At 43.3% G+C, this 19,328-nt stretch overlaps 1 protein-coding gene across 2 annotated transcripts in view; it reads left to right on the forward strand.

The window, feature by feature from the left end:
* The first annotated feature begins 399 nt into the window (after positions 1 to 399).
* The window catches only part of Myo1d (myosin ID), a 295,829-nt gene continuing 276,900 nt past the window's right edge, over positions 400 to 19,328 (forward strand). The window contains exon 1 of one of the 2 annotated variants that reach the window (XM_052197479.1): positions 400 to 713. In XM_052197479.1, coding sequence (XP_052053439.1) covers positions 619 to 713 — 95 coding nt within the window. In that variant the 5' untranslated portion in view covers positions 400 to 618. The remainder of the gene's footprint in view (positions 714 to 19,328) is intronic. The other variant, XM_052197478.1, reaches the window with a different exon arrangement.

A 19,328-nucleotide genomic window follows, 5' to 3' on the forward strand; every position in this document is an offset into this window, starting at 1 on the left:
GTGACCTAGAGTTGTTCTCTACACATTTCTATTTAGCCACTACTTCAAGGATGGGTAGCGCATGAGCACAGGAGAATGTGACGGAATCATAACGGATAATTCGCGCCAAGGCCGCTCAAGTTTTGTTTCTAAGTTTGTTGGCATCTACTTGGCAGGGGATGAAGAAGGTAACAAGGCCTATTCCACCCTAAGTCAGGACCACACAGCACTCCGCCCGGCTAGATACCCGTGTCTGTCTCTAGGGGGCGCTGCCACTCAGCCGCCGCGGCTGGCTCGGCGCGCGTCCCCGCCCCACGCGTGCGCGCCGCCCAGGTGAGGAGGCGGCTGGGCCGCGGCTGGGCGGGCTCATCGACGGGGCGGAGCCTGAGCGGCCCGGGTGGGGCGGGGCCCAGCGGGACCAAGGCTAGAGGCGGGACCAGCCGCCGCCGTCTCCGTCTCGCCACCACGGCCCCCACACACCCCGCAGCCACCGCGGGAGGAGCGGAAGCCGCCGGCCTCACCCGTTCAGAGCCGCGCCTGCCCGAACTCTGAGGAGTGGCGGCCGTCTCCGGCCCGACCGCGCCCGAAGGTGCCGAGCACCCTAGCCCCAGCCCGAGCGCTCCCACCTGAAACGGCGCCATGGCGGAGCAGGAGAGCCTTGAGTTCGGCAAGGCGGACTTCGTGCTGATGGACACCGTCTCCATGCCCGAGTTCATGGCCAACCTTAGGCTCAGGTGAGCGCGTCTCGGCAACTATGACGGGGTTTCCCGAGAGGGGGCGCTGCTGAGGATTCGGGGTGACCGGGGCGAGCAGCACCCGCGAGTGAGTGCCGGCGGGGTGACAGGGGTCCGCGGCGATGGGTGGTCACGCCTCCCAGAGAGAGGACTCTTCCTTGGTGCGGCCTTGGGACTCCAGGACGTGATAAGTCTAGGACTGTACTTTTAGGGGTCTGGGGTCGTCCCTGTGTGGTGTCCGGATTAGGGCTATGCTGAGCTTGAGGTCGCTTTGGGGTGCACCAGCCTGCCCTGAGCCAGGTAAAGTGATGTGGGCGGGACCGGGTGACTTAATGGAACAAAAGTAAGGGAAAAGAAAAACTTAGGAGCGGCATGATGGCCCTGGCAGCCCCAGGAAAACTGGAAGGTTGTTTTAAAAGAGGTTGGCATCTCCTCCTGCTTTTACGCTTGATTTTATTTTTTCTTTTCTTCGTCGTCTTCTTTCTTTCTGGCGTGGTTCCATCCTACCATTCAGGATGCTATGGAGTGAACCCTAAGCTGTCTGTTCCGGGACACGGGCTATTTTTTAGTTACTCATTCGACGTAATTAGACCCGTTTCCAGACATCGAAGAGACTGCCGTACTTGCCAGTGCCAAGATAAACTGTCTGAATTTGACAAGGCGTCCATGGTTTCAGTTTTTTCAAGGAGTTATGGATGGAGCCCTTGTGTTACTGACAACCTTGAGAATTTAGTTACAACTCAATGCCCCAGAATGGGCTTCCAAGAGGAACTTATTTTAGAAAGTCTTCTATACGTGATTATTTCACTTTCAAACAGTAATATGTAATCTTGAGTATTAAAGTGGTTTGACTTTAAAAAAAAAATTGAGGCGTGTGCTTACTTGCTTATTTGTTTGTTTGTGTTTTCCCAGAAGCTTTGCTCTGTAAACTTGTAAACTTTATAGCCAAATATCATTTTTTAAACTTAAACCTGAAAATAATAATTAGGTTTAGATACTTACCTCAATTTTACTGTCAACTGCAATTCCATAATTTAAAACAAAAACCTGTTTTAATTTTTAAATTAATAAAACAAATAGTTTCATATGTTCTGTTCTGCTATCTGGCTAGGGTGACCTTGAACTTTTGATCCCTCCTACCTCTACTTTCTGTATGCTGGGAGTCCAGGTATGCACTGCCACACTTGATTTCTGTAGTGCTAGGTATCAAACCCATGGCTTGATGCATTAGGCAGTCACGCTATCAACTAACAAACAGGGCTGCATCCTCCACCCTCCTCTGTTTGGCGTCAGGCTTCCTTGTGTGTGGAGCAGGAGTGTGTAGCCTGCATGCTGCACATGCCTGCCATAAACTGGCCTTGTGTGGGCCTCCGTTTCCACAAGTTTTCAGTGCTTATGTTCTAGGACTCCCCGGGTTTCCTAGTAGTCTCAAAGAGATACACAGAGTATTCCAAAATAGTGTTGCAGAGTAATATGTAGTCCTTCAGTGTCCTCAGAAAGTCCATTCGAAGAGTCCCTGTGTATTCTAGAATCTGAGGATGCTCACCTATAATCCCACCTACTTTAGGGGGTGATGCCAGGAAATGAGTTTGAGGCCAGTCTGGACAGTTTTTCAAGGCTCTCTTTTAAAAATTAAAATCAGAGGATTCCTGAGTTGTATAAACTGACATAGTAGAGCAATAGCCCCTTCATATATGTGGAGCACAGATTCCAAGAAACCCCCTAGTGGATAAACTGTATATGCAAGCTATGTTTTTCCCTATAACTATATACCTGTGATGAAAAAAACGACTGATACGAAACAGAACTATTATAACAGTAAGAAAAGCTAGATGGAATTTCTTACAGTTTCTCTTTCAAAAGATGATTTTGTACCATATTCACCTTCATTGATACTATATACCTGAAAGTGCAGAGAATAAAGTTTTGGATAAAGGAGTCTTATTTGCATATGCCCTATATACACATACATACATACATTCATTCATATATATATATTCCTGAGTGTATATATATATATATTCCTGAGTATATATATATATATATATATATATATATATATATATATACCTTCTCAGTCTTGGAGACTGAACTTCCTTGTGTGCTCTAGGCAAGTGCTCTATCACTGAGTTACATCTCTAGCCCCTCTTGTTTACTTTAAATCATTGTATTGTGTTACTTATAATACACAATCCAATGAAATGCTATGTAAAATGTTGCTATTATTACTAAGGGATAATGACCAGAAGTCTGAACAGGGTCAGCACTGATACAGTGATAAAATGTTTTCTCTAAATCTTTTCAGTTTTCAGCTTATTGAATTTGATTGACTCTGAGAATATAGAACCAGCAGTTACAGAGAGCCAACTACAAATTGTATCTAATAGCATTATAACAGCATGTTGCACTTTTTGTTTCATTGTTTATTTGGTTGTTTATTTTATTTACATATTTATTTTTTGTTAATCTCCCCACTTATAGCCTCCAAATTAAAGCAGTCCTCTTTAGATTCCTGAGTGCTGAGTTTACTAACGTGTGACACCTGACATCATCGTTTATATGTTAATTTTAAACCAAAGTTTATATGCCCAACTTTTATACAAATGACCTCAAATACCATCCTAATCAAAATGAAGAAGTTACAGCTGTAGTCAGTACTATGGTTCAGAGTCAGTGGCTGAGATTCAGATTTTCATTTTACCACTTTCCTGCTGTGGCCTATGGATAGCATACTTAAATATTTCTGTATCTTTATTATTTTTAAAAAATAGAATTAGGTTTTCTTGAGATTAAATTAGTTAATTTATAGAATTCCTAAGACTACTTCCTGGCAATTACTTATTAGCCATGCTGTTCAAAGTTTTCTCAAGTGTACATTAAGCAGAGAAAGAGTATGTAAAATAACAATTTCACAAATTAAACTTGTTCTACATTACTTGAGATTCTACCATACTTCCCCCATGATGGAGCTATGTGCTTTGAGAAGCCTTTTTACAATTAAGCTGCTGTCAATTACTAATCATTTCAGATTATCAAACATCAAGTATATACTGCTTCCAAGAAACAACAATAACACTTAAATGTAGTGTCTTATTTTAACTTCCATATGTACTACACATATGTAATGTGTCATGGTACTAATCATATATACTACATATGTACTACATACATGACATGACATTAGCTAGAACTTTGAGGAATTTTCCTAGTTTAAAGTTAAAGGCTTAGAGTCAGAGTTAATTTTTAAAACTTTCTTTTTGCCAGTTATGGTAGTTTACTCCTACAATCCCAGTACTCAAGAGGTTGATTATGGTAGCTTGCAAACTCAATTCTAGCATTGTGAGATACTGTCTTACAAACCCGCCCCTAACCCCAACAGAAAAGAAAGGGTAAAGCAATTATAACCACCCCCTGTCCTTCTGCAATAGAATAAAATGGTTGTGGCTTTAAAAAAATAATACTGTCATTATTATTGCCAGTGGAAATGCTGGCAATAGTTTAAAATTTTAGTGCTGTACCACTAAATTTTCCCTGTGGCTTTTTTCTTTTTAAGTAACTTGAAGGACAACATGTAGAATTATTTTTTAAAGGATTTCACATTCATTAGTTGAAAGCTTTCAAAGATTTGAATGATTGATTAGATGTTTAGGGAAAACCTCACTCCTATGTACACAGAAGAGAATGGTGTAATTGAACTTTAAGGTACTCTAGAGGATGAGATGGGTGGATGCAAAGAATTATGAGTAAGATCTGTTCCTTCTCTCCAACAGGTGGCATGCCAGTGAGCACAGGGGGGAAAGGTGGCAATTGCTGTTCATTTAGAAAATAGAAAACCAGAGTATAGGGGAATTCCAGAACAGGGAAGTGGGAAGGGGTGGATGGAAGAATAGGGGGACGGAAGAGGGCTTATGGGACTTGCTGGGAGTGGGGACCCAGAAAAGGGGAAATCATTTGCAATATAAATAAAAAAAAAGAAAAGAAAAGAAAATAGAAAACCAGATAAGCTTTATTGAGCTGAGATGGCTATGTGCCAAGTAATTCTACAAACTTAATTGTTCTAGAAGTTCAGAAAGGGGGGAAATGCCACTGGTTGAGTCAGAAACACCCTGAAGAGGAGTTGAGCTAAGTCCCGGGGGATGAGTCGTGCTCGTCTGGGTGAACCTGTGGGTGGAGAACATTCCAGGTGGATACAGTGGCGTGAGTAGGGAAGGTAGCATGAAAGCTGACTGTGTTAGGGAGCTAGTCAGTCAGCTGTGTTGTCTGCAGAGGAGTTGGTGTTGGGCATCTGTGGGAGGAATCATGAGCTCTCATTAACAGGATTCCTGTCTAATGCTCATATTTCCAGCCTGCCTTTCCCTGGCAATTAGAATCCTGGACTGTCTGATACCTGTATATGTTTGCTGATGGGGGAGAGGAGAGTCATTTCACTACATAGCCAAGGCTGACCTCAAGTTCATAATCCTCCTGCCACTGCTTCCGTGTGCTGGGCTTACAGGTGTGTGATGCTACAGCCAGCATTTGTGTATGTAACTGAGAGCTGGCTGTGCTCTCATTACACAGTTCAGCAATTGGTCAGTTGTTAATTCCCTGGAGCCTTAGCGTGCCAGCAAGTGGTAGCACCATATCTTCTTTTCTAGCTGAAAATCTCAACCCAGATTTAAAACAGCCCTCTCTGGGAGTGTAAACTTCCTGTCACCTTAACACTCCCTCCATCCCTGAGCGTGAGTTTCTGGACACTTGCTGCTGTGCCCTTTGGCCGTCCATTTCACTTTATGTACAGGTGACCAGGAATCACCATTACACACCATGTGCTAAGATGAAATGTTTTCATGGGTGGCACAGGCTGCACCAGGCTTATACTTTGACAGTTTGCAAGTGTCTGGTTGAGGGATGCACTCAGGTAGGCAAATGAAATTCCTGAAGGTGTTCCTATTACTCCAGCCCCTCCCCACCTGTGCCAATCTGTACTCTTTATTCTACAGTGTCTGGTCTTCTGATTTCTGACTGGATCTTCTGTATGGATTGCTTCCTTCCTTTAGGGTCTGTCACCAACAGTGAAAAACCCAAGGCTACAGTTACCTCAGGGCTCTGTGTCATCAAGACTTGACCTTAATTTTCTCTACAGTGGAGAATTTCTGCTACTGTTCTGGGCACACAATACATTCCTTTGTGGCAACAGTTTCTGTATTATAGATAGAGAAGAAAGGGATTTTTAATACAACTTTTATGACATTGGGTGTGGCAGTGCATGCTTGTCAATCCCAGCACCCAGGAGGCCGTGTCAGGAGGATTGTGGGTGTGAGGCTGGACTATAATAAGGCATCAATCAAAGGAATAATTTAAAACCTTTCACATCATTTTAGATTTGGAGTTGTCTTTTCAGAGCTAGTGATATAGTTCACAGAGGATGAGCCACCTAGCATATGTAGGCCCTAGGTTTAATCCATAGGACTAAGAGAAACAACAAAAGAATTGGATGACGGTTTTCTGCTTTCCCTCCGTTGTAACTAGAGCTTGATTATGAACGTTTACTTCAGTCAGTGAAATTTTGCTCTACTCACACTACCTCTGTACACACAATCCCATGCCCAGTGCCTGTGTGTGTTGTGAGGGGGCAACTTCAGGTTTGGGGCTCTCAATGGCCTGGTGCTCTCTAAGTAGGCTCTGGTGGCTAACTAGTGAGCCCCAGGGGTCGCCTGGGGTCGCCTTTTCAGCCCTGGAGTTAAAAGTGCCACCACACCTGGGATTTTTTACTTGTGCTCAGGGTCCAACTCAGGACTTTGTAAGGCAAACACTTATTAACTGAGTTATCTCCTCAGCCCCACCTCTAAAAACCAGTGTAGTTGAGTGTGTGCATCTGGACAGGGCAATGTTAAAGAGATGGCGTAGGGTAGTGCAAGGAGGCATATCTGAGAAGATTCAAATTGTATTTCTTGTTCTTGTAACACAAGCTACCAGTGTCTTCAGGCTCTCTTCCCTTCTTCTCAGAAGTTTCCTATGAGAGGAGGGGGCTCGTTCTATTATTTCTCTTTAATTTTTCAGTGGAGGTAGTAACGGGAAAGTCCTTGCTCTGTTTCTAAATGATCCGTGCCCAGGAGTAAAAGTCCTGTTTGACTGCTTCCTTGTTTTATGATTAGACATGATTCCTGCCTGCATCTTCAGTGCCCACTCAAGACCCTGGCACTCAGATCGCATTCTCCTTCCCTTACAGCCACTTGTTTGGGGCCAGGAGCTCTTGCTGCTGCTGCTTCTAGCCTGACCTTTTCCTGTTCCTGAGTCTTTCCAGCATCTCCACCAGCTTCAAATCCTCTTTACATATGAGTCCTGCAGGTGAACACCCGGCCAGGAACACCTAGCTAGTCCTAACCCTGCTTGTCTCCCTTCATATAACATTTGCTGAAATGCAAGGTGTAGGGGCCGTTCCGGAGTGGCTTTGGGCTGAGGACCCTATCCCAGAGATGTGTTCGTCAGCTGATACGGCAGTGTGGTGTGCTGGGCTTCCTTCCATCATCTACTGCTCCTATATTGAGGATAAAGCATCTGCTCAGCCTCAGTTTTTTTGCAGTGCAGGGGGCTGAAGCCACAGTCTCATGCATACCAGGCAAGTGCTTTACCACTGAGCTGCACCCCAGTTCTCTTTCTTTTAATCTTTGCTTAAAGCAGAGTTTTACAGTGAGACTGTTGACAGTTTGGGTGAATAAGGCTTTGTTAAGAGGGCTCTTCTATGCCCTGGGGGGGGATGTGGTGGTTATTTAGTAACATCTAACTACTAGATACAAGAATTGTATCTGGGTAAAATTGCCTTCAGTAGGGAACCTCTGGCCAGGCTGTTGTTACTTTCTGGAATGTTCCTCCCTCATCACCGCCCTCATTCCCTCCTTGCTTGTCACACTCTTTCTTACTCATCTTGAGACCAGTCTAAGAAGTCTTTCCCAATCTTACAAGACAGGGTTAATTATACTCTGTGCGCCTAGGTTATAGGCACACTTATTCATGACAGCTAAAAGCCTTTGCCACGTTGTTCGTTCATTCTCTCTCTCTCTCTCTCTCTCTCTCTCTCTCTCTCTCTCTCTCTGTGTGTGTGTGTGTGTGTGTGTGTGTGTCTTTCTCTCCCCCTCTCTCTTTCTTTCTTTCTTTCTTCCTTTCCTTTTTAATGTCTGTTTCCTTGCTAACCTGTGGCCTAGTTTGTCAAAGACAGCATTTCTAAAGGTAGACCTGGGTTCTCTGGTACTTTGAAACCCAGTGTTGTTTAGAAAACCACCATCTATAAGAAAAGGAATACAAATTATGGATGTAAGATTGGGTAGAGGGCTTTGGGAAGAAGGTGTAAGTAACTGACAAGCAGACCTTTTGTTTCCTGTCATGGACTTGACACCTGGTGTGCTCAGCACGGCTTAAGTAGTCAGACATTGGATAATCAGTCTTTAGCCAGGAGAATTCTCAACTCTTAAGTGTGTCAGAGCTTGGTGTTGCAGGCCTAGAATCCCAGCTACTTGGGAGACTAAAGCAGGGTGGTTGTAATCAAGGTCTATATGAGCTGCAGAGTGAGGTCAAGGACCGACTTGAAATTTATGGAGGCTATGTCTCAAATTGCAAAGAAAAAGGGCAGGGGGCTGTGATTGGGTATAATAACATATGCCTGTAATTCCAGAATTTGGTATGTGGATGAGAAGCTCAGAGTCAGTGCTGGCTAGTGAGTTTGATGCCAGCTGGGGTTGGTGCATGGGACTGACACACACTCTGTCTGTCTGTTCTGCCCCACCCCCCAAAAGCAAACACCCAAAACCAAAAAGCTATGGATGGTAGCTCAGTAGAGGGCTTGCCTAGCAGGCAGAGGCTCCAATCTCTAGTACTACCCTCACCTGCAAAACCCACAAAAAAGCGTATACCCTTCTCAGTGTTAACCTTAATTATGTGCTGGGGAAGGGAGAAGTTAGAGAATAGGCAGGCAGCCAGAGCAGCCAAGGACTCACATGTTCCCGTAGAACTCCTGTACCCATACCCAGCAAGCCATTTGGTCATTGGAAACTTTGGCGAACAAAGTTTTTTCTTCCTTCCTGGACCTTGGGTGGTCTTCACGTGCCGGGACCCCACCTTAGGTTCAGTGCTTCAGTTCAAGTTCTTCCTTCTTAGACTTAGAGGAGAGGTGAATGGCACACTAAATCCTTTTGGCTTCCATATAAAATTCTTTGGCAACTGCTTTTGGAAACGGACAGTTTGCTCTGTGCCTGTTTTGCACATTGGCGTCAGATTGGAACAAAAATGGGAATTTGGGTTTTGGAGCTGCCATTTGGAGTGAATCACCCCACCGCCTTGTTTCCTCTCCTCTGTGACAGACTTCCAAGGCTATTTTTATTCAGGGTCATTTCTTGACCCTGTAGACTTCTGCTGAGTTTAGCTCCCAAATAGAGCCAGATGTGGATGGGATCAAGCACGCAGAAGTCACTACTGGTTACTTTCATTACAGGCTTTTGAAGGGATTGACTCTTAGATTTGCTTGACTTTGAACAGGACCGGTGTATTTGGTATGGATGGACAGGTTTACTTAATGATCTGTGTCCATTTCTGCACTGAGCTACCCTTGTGTGGAAAGCTAGCTGCTGAGCATCAGCAAGTCCTCATTGATGTCTGAGCCAGTCCAGCAGACAGAACCCTGCTCGAAGACTAGCCCCCATGTTCTGTTAATTTCCTTAAAGACAGGATTGGGCCGTTGTATTGTTGCCCAGCCATTGCTGAGTTCATTGAGAGGGGAATTTCTGTGGTCCTCAACAGCTTCAGCCCCTATAGTAGTTTCTCATTCATTTAATCTACTGATAACATCACTCAGAATGTCAACTCTATTCATAGGTTGGAGTGAGAGGGTAACCCTCATTCTAATTGTCCTTTAAATCCCTTGATTGATTTGACAGTTTTGTTTCCTGGGGGGAAACAAGCTTCTTTCATCTAACTGCTCTGTAATTATTGGTTAGAGCTCTTGAGGAGACCTATGTTTTCCATACTTTAGTTTAGGGGCATTGGTGTGGAAACAGGAGAAGGGAAAGTGTGCTTGCTACAGGGAGAGAGAACACACAGGCTTTGAGGCCTGCCTGGTCCAACCCCCAGTCTTAGCTTCCTCTGCCTCCTAGCATTATGACTTAGGTTCCCAAGGTCTCGGAGTATGTATATAGACAGCGATCAGCTTCTAGGGTTACTGGGATAACATCATCAGTGTGGAAAGGATCTGGTCAGGACTCATTTACCCATGTAATTCCTGTTGACTCTTCCCTGTTCCTTTCCATGTTGCCTTCCCTCCCTGCCCTCCCTGCCCCTGTGAGTGCTGGAGTAACTGTGTTCTTCTTCCCCCAGTAAAATAGAGGAGTCATTTGTTTTGGTTTTATCTGGGAGGAAAGGATGAAAAAGGTCCTGGGAGAAATTCTGATTTCTTTGTGGAAAGCAAGGTGTTTCCCATGTTCTCCCTGGCTCCCCTGAGCCTCCCTGATGGGCATGGTGGTCTATTGTGAAACTGAATGATAGCATCTGAAAACCTCCTAATAGGGGCCAGAACATAGCATTCGGTGAACGCTTAGCCCCTGGTCCAGCCTCTTGGATTGGCCATTTCCTGGTCATGCTCAGTTCATTGTTTGACTGCCACCTGAACCATAACCACTTCTACAGGAGTACTACTGTTCACTTCCTGAAAAACCATACTAAACTCTTCACAGTGAGAACTTCTGCTATATTTTATTCTTTGCACCATGTTCTTTGCTCTCATACGCGTTGGCAACACTGACTCTCAAATCTAGGCACTAATAGCTATGTGATAAATTTTTTAGTTGAGAGACTTTAAAAATAAAACAACTCTGAAACCAATTTCCTTATTCAACTGTGGATTCTATACGATTTTCATATACTCTCCAGCTTTAAGATGGAAACGACTCAACTCTTGCTAAGCACTTTACTGGGGCTTTCTTTTGGAAGTCACTCTTTGAGAGAGCCTATTGGGTAAAGGGTGTATAAATGAATCAATGAGAAATGAAATATGGAGCCCAAGTAAACAGTGCAGATAAGTTATCATTTTAAGTACTCCCTAGACAGAAGGACTCAACACCATATTTTTAAGCAGAACTGCTAACAACATAAGAGCTGTGTATATGTATAGATCACAGGCCAGAGAGGCTTGAGAGCTGAGATGGGAAATGGCTTGGGCATATTCTCCTGAAGAGGCGCAACCTAAGCAGACCCTTGATGGAAAAGAGCTGTCACACATTAAGAAACTGTTTTTCCCTGATGCCTTCTTGCCTGAGCCTTCTGGATTGGCTCTGTGTCTACCTGCTCAGTGTGGATCTCCATGCTGCCAGCCAGCTCCCATTGAGTAAATGCTTTCCTCCATAATGTCTGCACCTTTTCAGTTGTATGCTGTCTTCCAATTAGAGATTAAGTTGGATCGATAAAAATTCTCTTAGAATTTAGTCACTGAAATCTCAGCCCTGTGAGCCTGAGGCAGAAGGATGACCCGAGTTAAAAGCACCTCTGGGCCATGTAGTTTCAGGCTGTCTCCCTCCCCCTCTTCTGGAATCATATATTTCTGAGGCAACCCAGGCACATTAGTGTACACTGGCCTAAGTCTGGTTACCCTCTATTTCATGCCTCCCTGTGGCCCTCCACTGGAATGAAGGACTGGAGTTTTCATTTCTGAGAAGTGAGTTTGCTTTGTGGGGCTGATAAGGCAGATCTGAGATGAACTGCTAAATGCCATTGTGAAGGAGTATGCATAGTATTATAGTTCAGTTTATCGGGAAGGCAAGTCCTCGTGAAAAGGGAGAGTCGCCCAGGAAAGCTGCACAGATACGATTTCTACTCATCTTTGAGTCTAGGACAGGGAACAGGAAATCTCCCTTTATCTTATGCTCAGTTACTGAATTTCTGAAACTCAGCACCCAGACAGGTGTGTACTGTGATCATGACACTATGGGCAGGAGATGTTTGTGAGACAGTCTGTGAGTTAGATCATGGCTTCCAACATTTCCCGATGAAATAGAATGGTCTACCTGTAGAAAGCAGGGCAACGAATCCCAGTAAGGGGCTTGGATAGTTAGAAAAGTGTATGAAGGCCATCAGCTGGCTCCTTGTCCATACTTTGCCCCCAGCAAAGTCCTAGCACTTCTGTGTCCCACCTTATAGTCCCCACACAGCTGCTTTACTGATGTGGCTGTTTTGACTGATTAGAAGTCCTTTATGTCCCCCATTCAGGCTAAGCAACTCATAACATAGCAGTAGGTTTTACTTTAGTAAAAAGACTGCTTACTGCTGAGCAAAATCTTTCCTAGAGGAGCCACAGGCTGGTACACCGTTATAATATGTTGTAATATGTCCTTCTGGAATAGATAGAAAAAGGCATATGGAGGAACAAACATAGCTTTCTTTTAATTTCTCTTTTCCATATCTCTCCCATGATTATATTACTGTCTTGAGTTAAAAACAAAAACAATTTACTATTTACACAGAAAGTTCACACAAGCAATAGAAGCAATTGAATTGGTTACAGAAATGGTTTTACATAAAACAATGAGGCAAGCACCAAGAGAAACTCAAACAATTTTTCTTTCTGTGACCACAAAGTTAGCTTTGAGGACTTGGACAATGGAGGATCATCTGGAACTGTCTGAGACTACTGGTTTATCTCAGACTGCTGCTTTGTCTGCAGCTCTGATCAGGAAAAATGCTCTAGCCAACTTACAAAAGGGTCAAATGCCATTGAAAACACTTTGACTTGTTTTTGATTGACACTACCATTGGTCTTGTTTCAGTTCTGACTTACACAGATATCTGGGCTATTTTGAGTTTATTATAGGAACAGTCCTAAATAGTAGATTGAGTTAGCTAGTTCTGTTATCCTTCTCTAAATTCTTATGATTAATAAGAGAACCTTTAAAACATATAAACAAATACAGCAGCTTATAAATTACAGATTTGGAGCTTTAGCCTCATAAATACATGCACCTAGAAATTAGTAATACACACGCACACACGCACACACACAAACCCAAATCAAAACAAAAACTCCCAACCAAAAGCAAAAGCTGTAGTGCATATAAAACATCAAACCACAGAGACAGGAGAGGTCCAAGATTAACAGCATGGCTGCAGCACTCAGTGCTTTGGCTCCTAGAGCTTGTATGGCCTAGCCTTTAACTTTAACTGTGATTCCTACAGTACAAGGCTGTTTCCAAGTGAGATGTGGAGTCTCGCTATGTAGCCCTGGTGTCCTGGAACGCTGGATAGATCCACCTGCCTCTGCCTTCTGGGTGCTGAGGTTAAAGGTGTGTATGCCCATCCCAACTAGATTGTTCATTCTTGAAATGGCTCAAGGGGCTCAGGGGCTCGGGTGTGAATGCTCTTTCAGTTTTGCTTCCCTGAGGAAAATATGAAGTTATGATTTTACTTTTTCCTTAGTAAATCATCATACTGGCCATAATTTTGAATAGTTGTTTTCAACCCATTGTTTTATGTAATTTTTCTCCCCACCCCCTGATTGATGTATATGGTTAAGACTACATGATTTGTTTCAGTCTGTCCCCATGTAAATCTTCTCTCCCCCCTTACTGTACAAATCTAATCTACCCTGGACTCAGCAGTCAGACAGGCACATTAGAAGAGAATAGAGAGAGAGGAGTGTGTTCTCATGAGATAGGTCTTGAGTGTCAGTTGTGGGACATGAGTTTTAAGAAGCCTGTGACCTGTCTTCTCTGAGAACTCTTTTTTATTGCTTTGGTATGTTAGTTCAGGAGGCTGAGTTCTAGGTAAGGGCAGTGCCACTTGAAGCTTATTACTGCCCTTGGCATTTGGATTATGTGTGTGGCTGAACAAACTAAACTTATGAGTGGCATTTTCCATGCTATGAGCATTCTGATTGCTTGCTGACTTTTGGTAAGCAGCCACCGTGCTTCCATTCGCATCTCCCATCTCCCAGGCTCCTGTTTTATCTGAAACCTTAGATGAACAGGAACTTCTTTAACGTTGTCTCAGTTTGTCCTAGACAGGTGCTGCTCAGAGCCCACATTGTATCAGAAGAACCTGGCTTCAGAGAGACTTCTGAGCTCCATCTCCTAGAGATCGATTTCCAAGTCTCATGATACCCAGGTGATTCTTGCATACAGTCAGGTCCGCAACCACTATCCAAGCAAGTGTGCTTGCTTCCAAGGGTTGGGCTTTGATGAAGCAGAATGGGGCATGGCTGTAATGTGAGCTGACTGGAATATTAACAAATACAACAGGCAAGTAATCACAGTTTGCTGTTTCGTTTTACTTCAGTTGTTTAATAGTCATGTGCTACATCCTCGTGGTGTGTTTTCTGTTCCTTCATCCTAGGAGTAGGCCTCTCCCATCACTTTTGCCATGCTGTATGTTGTTCTACTTTCTGTGTCCAGGTTCTTAGCCCTGGCTATCCTGGGGACTCACTGTATAGACCAGTATGGCCTCAAATTCCTGTCTTTCCCTCCAGAGTGCTAGGATTAAAGGCATGCACTACCACACCCAGTCTGTATCCAGGTTCTTAATTTAAAAAATTACATTTTACAACACACACACACACACACACTTTGGGGGAGGGAAATGATTCTGGGTAAAATGCCTGTCTCACAAGCACAAAGAGCTGAGTGCATCCTCAGTGATGTGTGTCTGTAAACCTAACACTGGTGGGATGGGGAAGGAAGAATGCAAAGCCAGGCAAACCCCTGGACCTCACTGGCTAGCCTAGTGAGCCAACTCGGTGAGCTTGGAGTCATTGAGACTATCTAAAAAACAAAAACAAAAACAAAACCAGAAACAGAATGTTATCAGAAAGACATCTGACACTGACCTCTGGTTCCCACATGTAGGAGCACACGTACTGTATGAACACATTCATTCGCATACATACACACATACATATGTACCATTCTGGTTAATAATTTTGATACATTTCCTTTGTAATTTTTATACATATGTAAGTATATTATCACCTTAGAATTTGGAATCTTTTTAAGAGTATGGCCCCTGGCAGGTCAACATGTTCTAGTGGATGGCCCCATACCCATAAGTATATGAGCAATACAATTGCACTCAGTGGGTGCATCTTTTTTTAAAGAGGGAAAATGCATAATTGGGGAGGGTTGGGGTGGATCTGGGAAGAGTTAAAGGAGAAATAGGGGTAAATATAATGAAAATACATTGTATACGTGTATGAAATTCTCAAAGACTTAATAAAAATATTTAAAATTTGGACTCTTTCTACTTAATGTATAGTTTTGTAAACTTCTTTCTTATGTACATAATGTGCCTTTCTGAGGCATTAAGGGGCCTTTGAAAGAATGATGACCACCATGTCATCTTCTTTCTTTCCTGGGCAGCTATGGTACCTGCTATATAATAAAGCTGGTCAACCAGCAGAGGCACATACTAAATAGGTAGAGTGTGAAGGGTGGAAGGAAAAATGCAGGGTTGCCTCATTGGGGAAATGTAACATATGTGTAGGTATAGGAGTGGCAGGGAAGTGCAGGAAAGGCACTTTGCAAGGAAGCTGACTTTAAATGACTTCAAAAGGATGAAGATTCTGTGCATGGTGTAGGGTAGGAGGGGACAAAGAATTAGATGGGGAAGGATCCAGGCCAGGCAGAATTAATCACATGTGGCTAGCAAAGAAAAAGAAATCTCTTTAGACAAGCAGGCTCTGCACATGTTTTCAAAATCGAAGTGTCCAGTGAGACTGGAATCTGGGTGGAAAGAGTCAGGCCACGTGGAGATAGGTGACAGTGGCATACTAAGTCAGAAAGCACACTTTGTGAAGGCCTTGGGAAATGGTGGCTCAGTTAAGTACAGTGGAGCAACTGAGGGTTGGAATATATCTTGTAACAAGATGACAGTACTGGGTGAAAGTGTACATTTACACAGGCTTGCTTTAATTTTATTGCCAAACCCCAACCCCCCACGACCTGGTAGTTGTTCTGAGAGTTTGTTTTTGTCAAGTTCATGAATTGAACACAGAGTTGACAGTTCTTTCTTCATGTTTCCTTTAGTGTGATAGTAAATACAACTACAGGCCTACTGTGTGCTCTGTAGGACAACAGAGCTGCTCGGTGACTCCAAGTAAACCTTGGTAATACACAATAGGCTATATAAACTGACTTGGGAAATATTTTTCTGCTTCAAGTGAGAGTGGATTTTTGAGCCATGAATTCTCTGAAAAGACAGTGAGCCAAAATTTAGCTCCTGTTTACCACTTCTGTACAAAGGTGGCATGCTCAATTCTGTATTCACTTTTTTGTTCTTTTCCAATCTCAATTTGTAATAAAGTAGTAACTCTTCAACTTCCTTTATTACTATTTATAAGAAATGTTCCCTTTAAAGATCTGAGCACCTGGAATAGTGTAAAGGAAACAACATAAACGAAAAGTAACCACTAGTTCCTTAGTGACTGGTAACTTAACATTACAAAGTAGCATTGTAGAGGTGCCAGGAGGGGCTATGTAATTATACAATGTATCAACATTGTTCTTAGCTTGCTCCATAAAAGAATAAGCAGGCTGAGAAAGAAATTAAGGGAAATGACACCCTTCACAATAGCCACTAACAATATAAAGTATCTTGGTGTGACTCTAACCAAACAAGTGAAAGATTTGTATGATAAGAACTTCAAGTCTCTAAAGAAGGAAATGGAAGAAGACCTCAGAAAATGGAAAAATCTTCCATGCTCGTGGATTGGCAGGATTAATATAGTTAAAATGGCCATCTTGCCAAAAGCAATCTACAGATTCAAAGCAATCCCCATCAAAATCCCAACTCAGTTCTTCATAGAGTTAGAAAGAACAATTCTCAAATTCATCTAGAATAACAAAAAACCCAAGATAGCTAAAATAGTAAAAGAGCTTCTGGGGGAATCAGTATCCCAGACCTCAAGCAATACTACAGAGCAATTGTGTTAAAAACTGCATGGTATTGGTACAATGACAGGCAGGTGGATCAATGGAATAGCATTGAAGATCCAGAAATGAACCCACACACCTATGGCCACTTGATCTTCTTTGACAAAGGAGCTGAAAACATCCAGTGGAAAAAAGATAGCCTTTTCAACAAATGGTACTGGTTCAATTGGAGGTCAGCATGCAGAAGAATGCGAATTGATCCATTCTTATCTCCTTGTACTAAGCTCAACTCCAAGTGGATTAAGGCCTTCCACATAAAGCTAGACACAGTGAAACTAATAGAAAAGAAACTGGGGAAGACCCTTGAGGACATCGGTACAGGGAGAAAGTTCCTGAACAGAACACCAATAGCTTATGCTCTAAGATCAAGAATTGGCAAATGGGACCTCATTAAATTACAAAGTTTCTGTAAGGCAAAGACACCATCAAAAGGACAAATTGGCAACCAACAAATTGGAAAAGATCTTCACCAACCCTATATCTGACAGAGGGCTAATATCCAATATATACAAAGAACTCAAGAAGTTAGACCCCAGAAAACCAAATAACCCTATTAGAAATGGGGTACAGAGCTAAACAAAGAATTTTCACCTAAAGAACTTCGGATGGCTGAGAAGAACCTTAAAAAATGTCCAACAGCATTAGTCATTAGGGAAATGTAAATCAAAACAACCCTGAGATTTCACCTCACACCAGTCAGAATGGCTAAGATTAAAAACTCAGGAGACAACAGGTGTTGGCGAGGATGTGGAGAAAGAGGAACACTCCTCCACTGCTGGTGGAGTTGCAAGCTGGTACAACCACTCTGGAAATCAGTCTGGCGGTTCCTCAGAAAACTGGGCACAACACTTCCAGAGGACCCTGCTATACCACTTCCTGGGCATATATACCCAGAGGATTCCCCAGCATGTAATAAGGATACATGCTCCACTATGTTAATAGCAGCCCTATTTATAATAGCCAGAAGCTGGAAAGAACCCAGATGTCCCTCAACGGAGGAATGGATACAAAAAATGTGGTATATATACACAATGGAGTACTATTCAGCCATTAGAAACAATTCATGAAATTCTTAGATAAATGGATGGAGCTGGAGAACGTCATCCTAAGTGAGGTAACCCAGTCTCAAAAGATCAATTACGGTATGCACTCACTTATAAGCAGATATTAGCCTAGAAACTTGGAATACCCAAGTCATAATCCATATATCAAATGAGGTACAAGAAGAACGGAGGAGTGGCCCCGGGTTCTGGAAAGGCTCAGTGCAGCAGTGTAGGGCAATACCAGAACAGGGAAGTGGGAAGGGGTGGATGGGGAACAGGGGGAGGGAAGAGGGCTTATGGGACTTTCGGGGAGTGGGGAGCCAGGAAAGGGGAAATCATTTGAAATGTAAATAAGGAATATATCTAATAAAAACTAAAAAGAAATCCACTTGTAAGTTCCACTTTCTTTCCTCCCACCTCTCTCCTGGAGGTATGAGTAGTTTCCACTCTGTGTGTCAAGTTGAATGCTGCCTCTGAAAAGAGAGAGGTCCTGACCACACCTCAGTGGTTTAAATCAGAAGGAAACACAATAAGCAAACCAAGCAGTCTGGACACCGGCTCTAGCCATGTCTTGAGGGCCCAGCCCCTGACTCTCTTTGTGCTGCTTCCATATTCTCTCTCTCTCTCTCTCTCTCTCTCTCTCTCTCTCTCTCTCTCTCTCTCTCTCTCTCTCTCTCTGTGTGTGTGTGTGTGTGTGTGTCCCCCAGACAGGGTTTCTCTGTATAGTCCTGGCTGTCCTGGAACTCACGCTGTAGACCAGGCTGGCCTTGAACTCAGAAATCTGCCTGCCTCTCCCAAGTGCTGGGATTAAAGGCGTGTGCCACCACCGCCCAGCTTGCTGCTCCCATTCTCATTCTGATGCAGATCATTGCAGTAATTCTGTGCATCCTACCGAGGTACAGTCACCTCCAAAGGAAGGAGAAGGACTACCTGCTGTCTTGTGTGCTCCTTCTTTTGCATTTTGTCAGTATTCAGTTGCATGCCCATTGTAAAAATCTGTCAGTGGTGAGAGGCACATGATTATCAGCTTTAGTAGGGAATCATTTGGAACTGAGAATGAAGTTTGCTTTTGCCACTCCTGGCCACATTGCTGGGAGTCAGTATCTGAACAGCCAGGGTTTTTTTTTTTTTTTTTTTTTTTAAGAAAGGAAAGAATTGTATGGCTGGAATATTATTTTGGGAGGTGATCAAGAGTGTCTCCTCAGTATACGTTCAGAAGCTATGTGGATAGAACAGAGTTCATTCAGAAAAGAAAGCTTCCTATGAAGAGATGTGTGAAATTAAATCTCTTAAAAGGGTGACTGGAGAAAATAAGATATAGATCATAACCAAAACAAACAAAAAACCAAAACAAACCTACAATAGTTGAGTAGGAATTGGTTGTCTTACTTAAGGCGATCCCAGAAGATAGAATGTGTAAGTGGGTGAAATGGCTTCTCTTCCTGAAGAGTATCATCCTAAAGCCATTATGTCAGGGCAGAGCATGGTAAGTGTGTCTCAAGGGTAGGAGCCACAGGGGCCTAGCTGAATGAAGGGGTCCCTGCTTGAGGGTCTGGTATGGAGAAGAGCACTTCTGTGCAGGCAGGCTCTTGGGAAGAACAGCCATCTTAATTCTCCAACTGATGCTGTTGTAG

Source organism: Apodemus sylvaticus, chromosome 10 (assembly GCF_947179515.1).
Source record: "Apodemus sylvaticus chromosome 10, mApoSyl1.1, whole genome shotgun sequence".
In the NCBI taxonomy this organism is placed as follows: Eukaryota; Metazoa; Chordata; class Mammalia; order Rodentia; family Muridae; genus Apodemus; species Apodemus sylvaticus.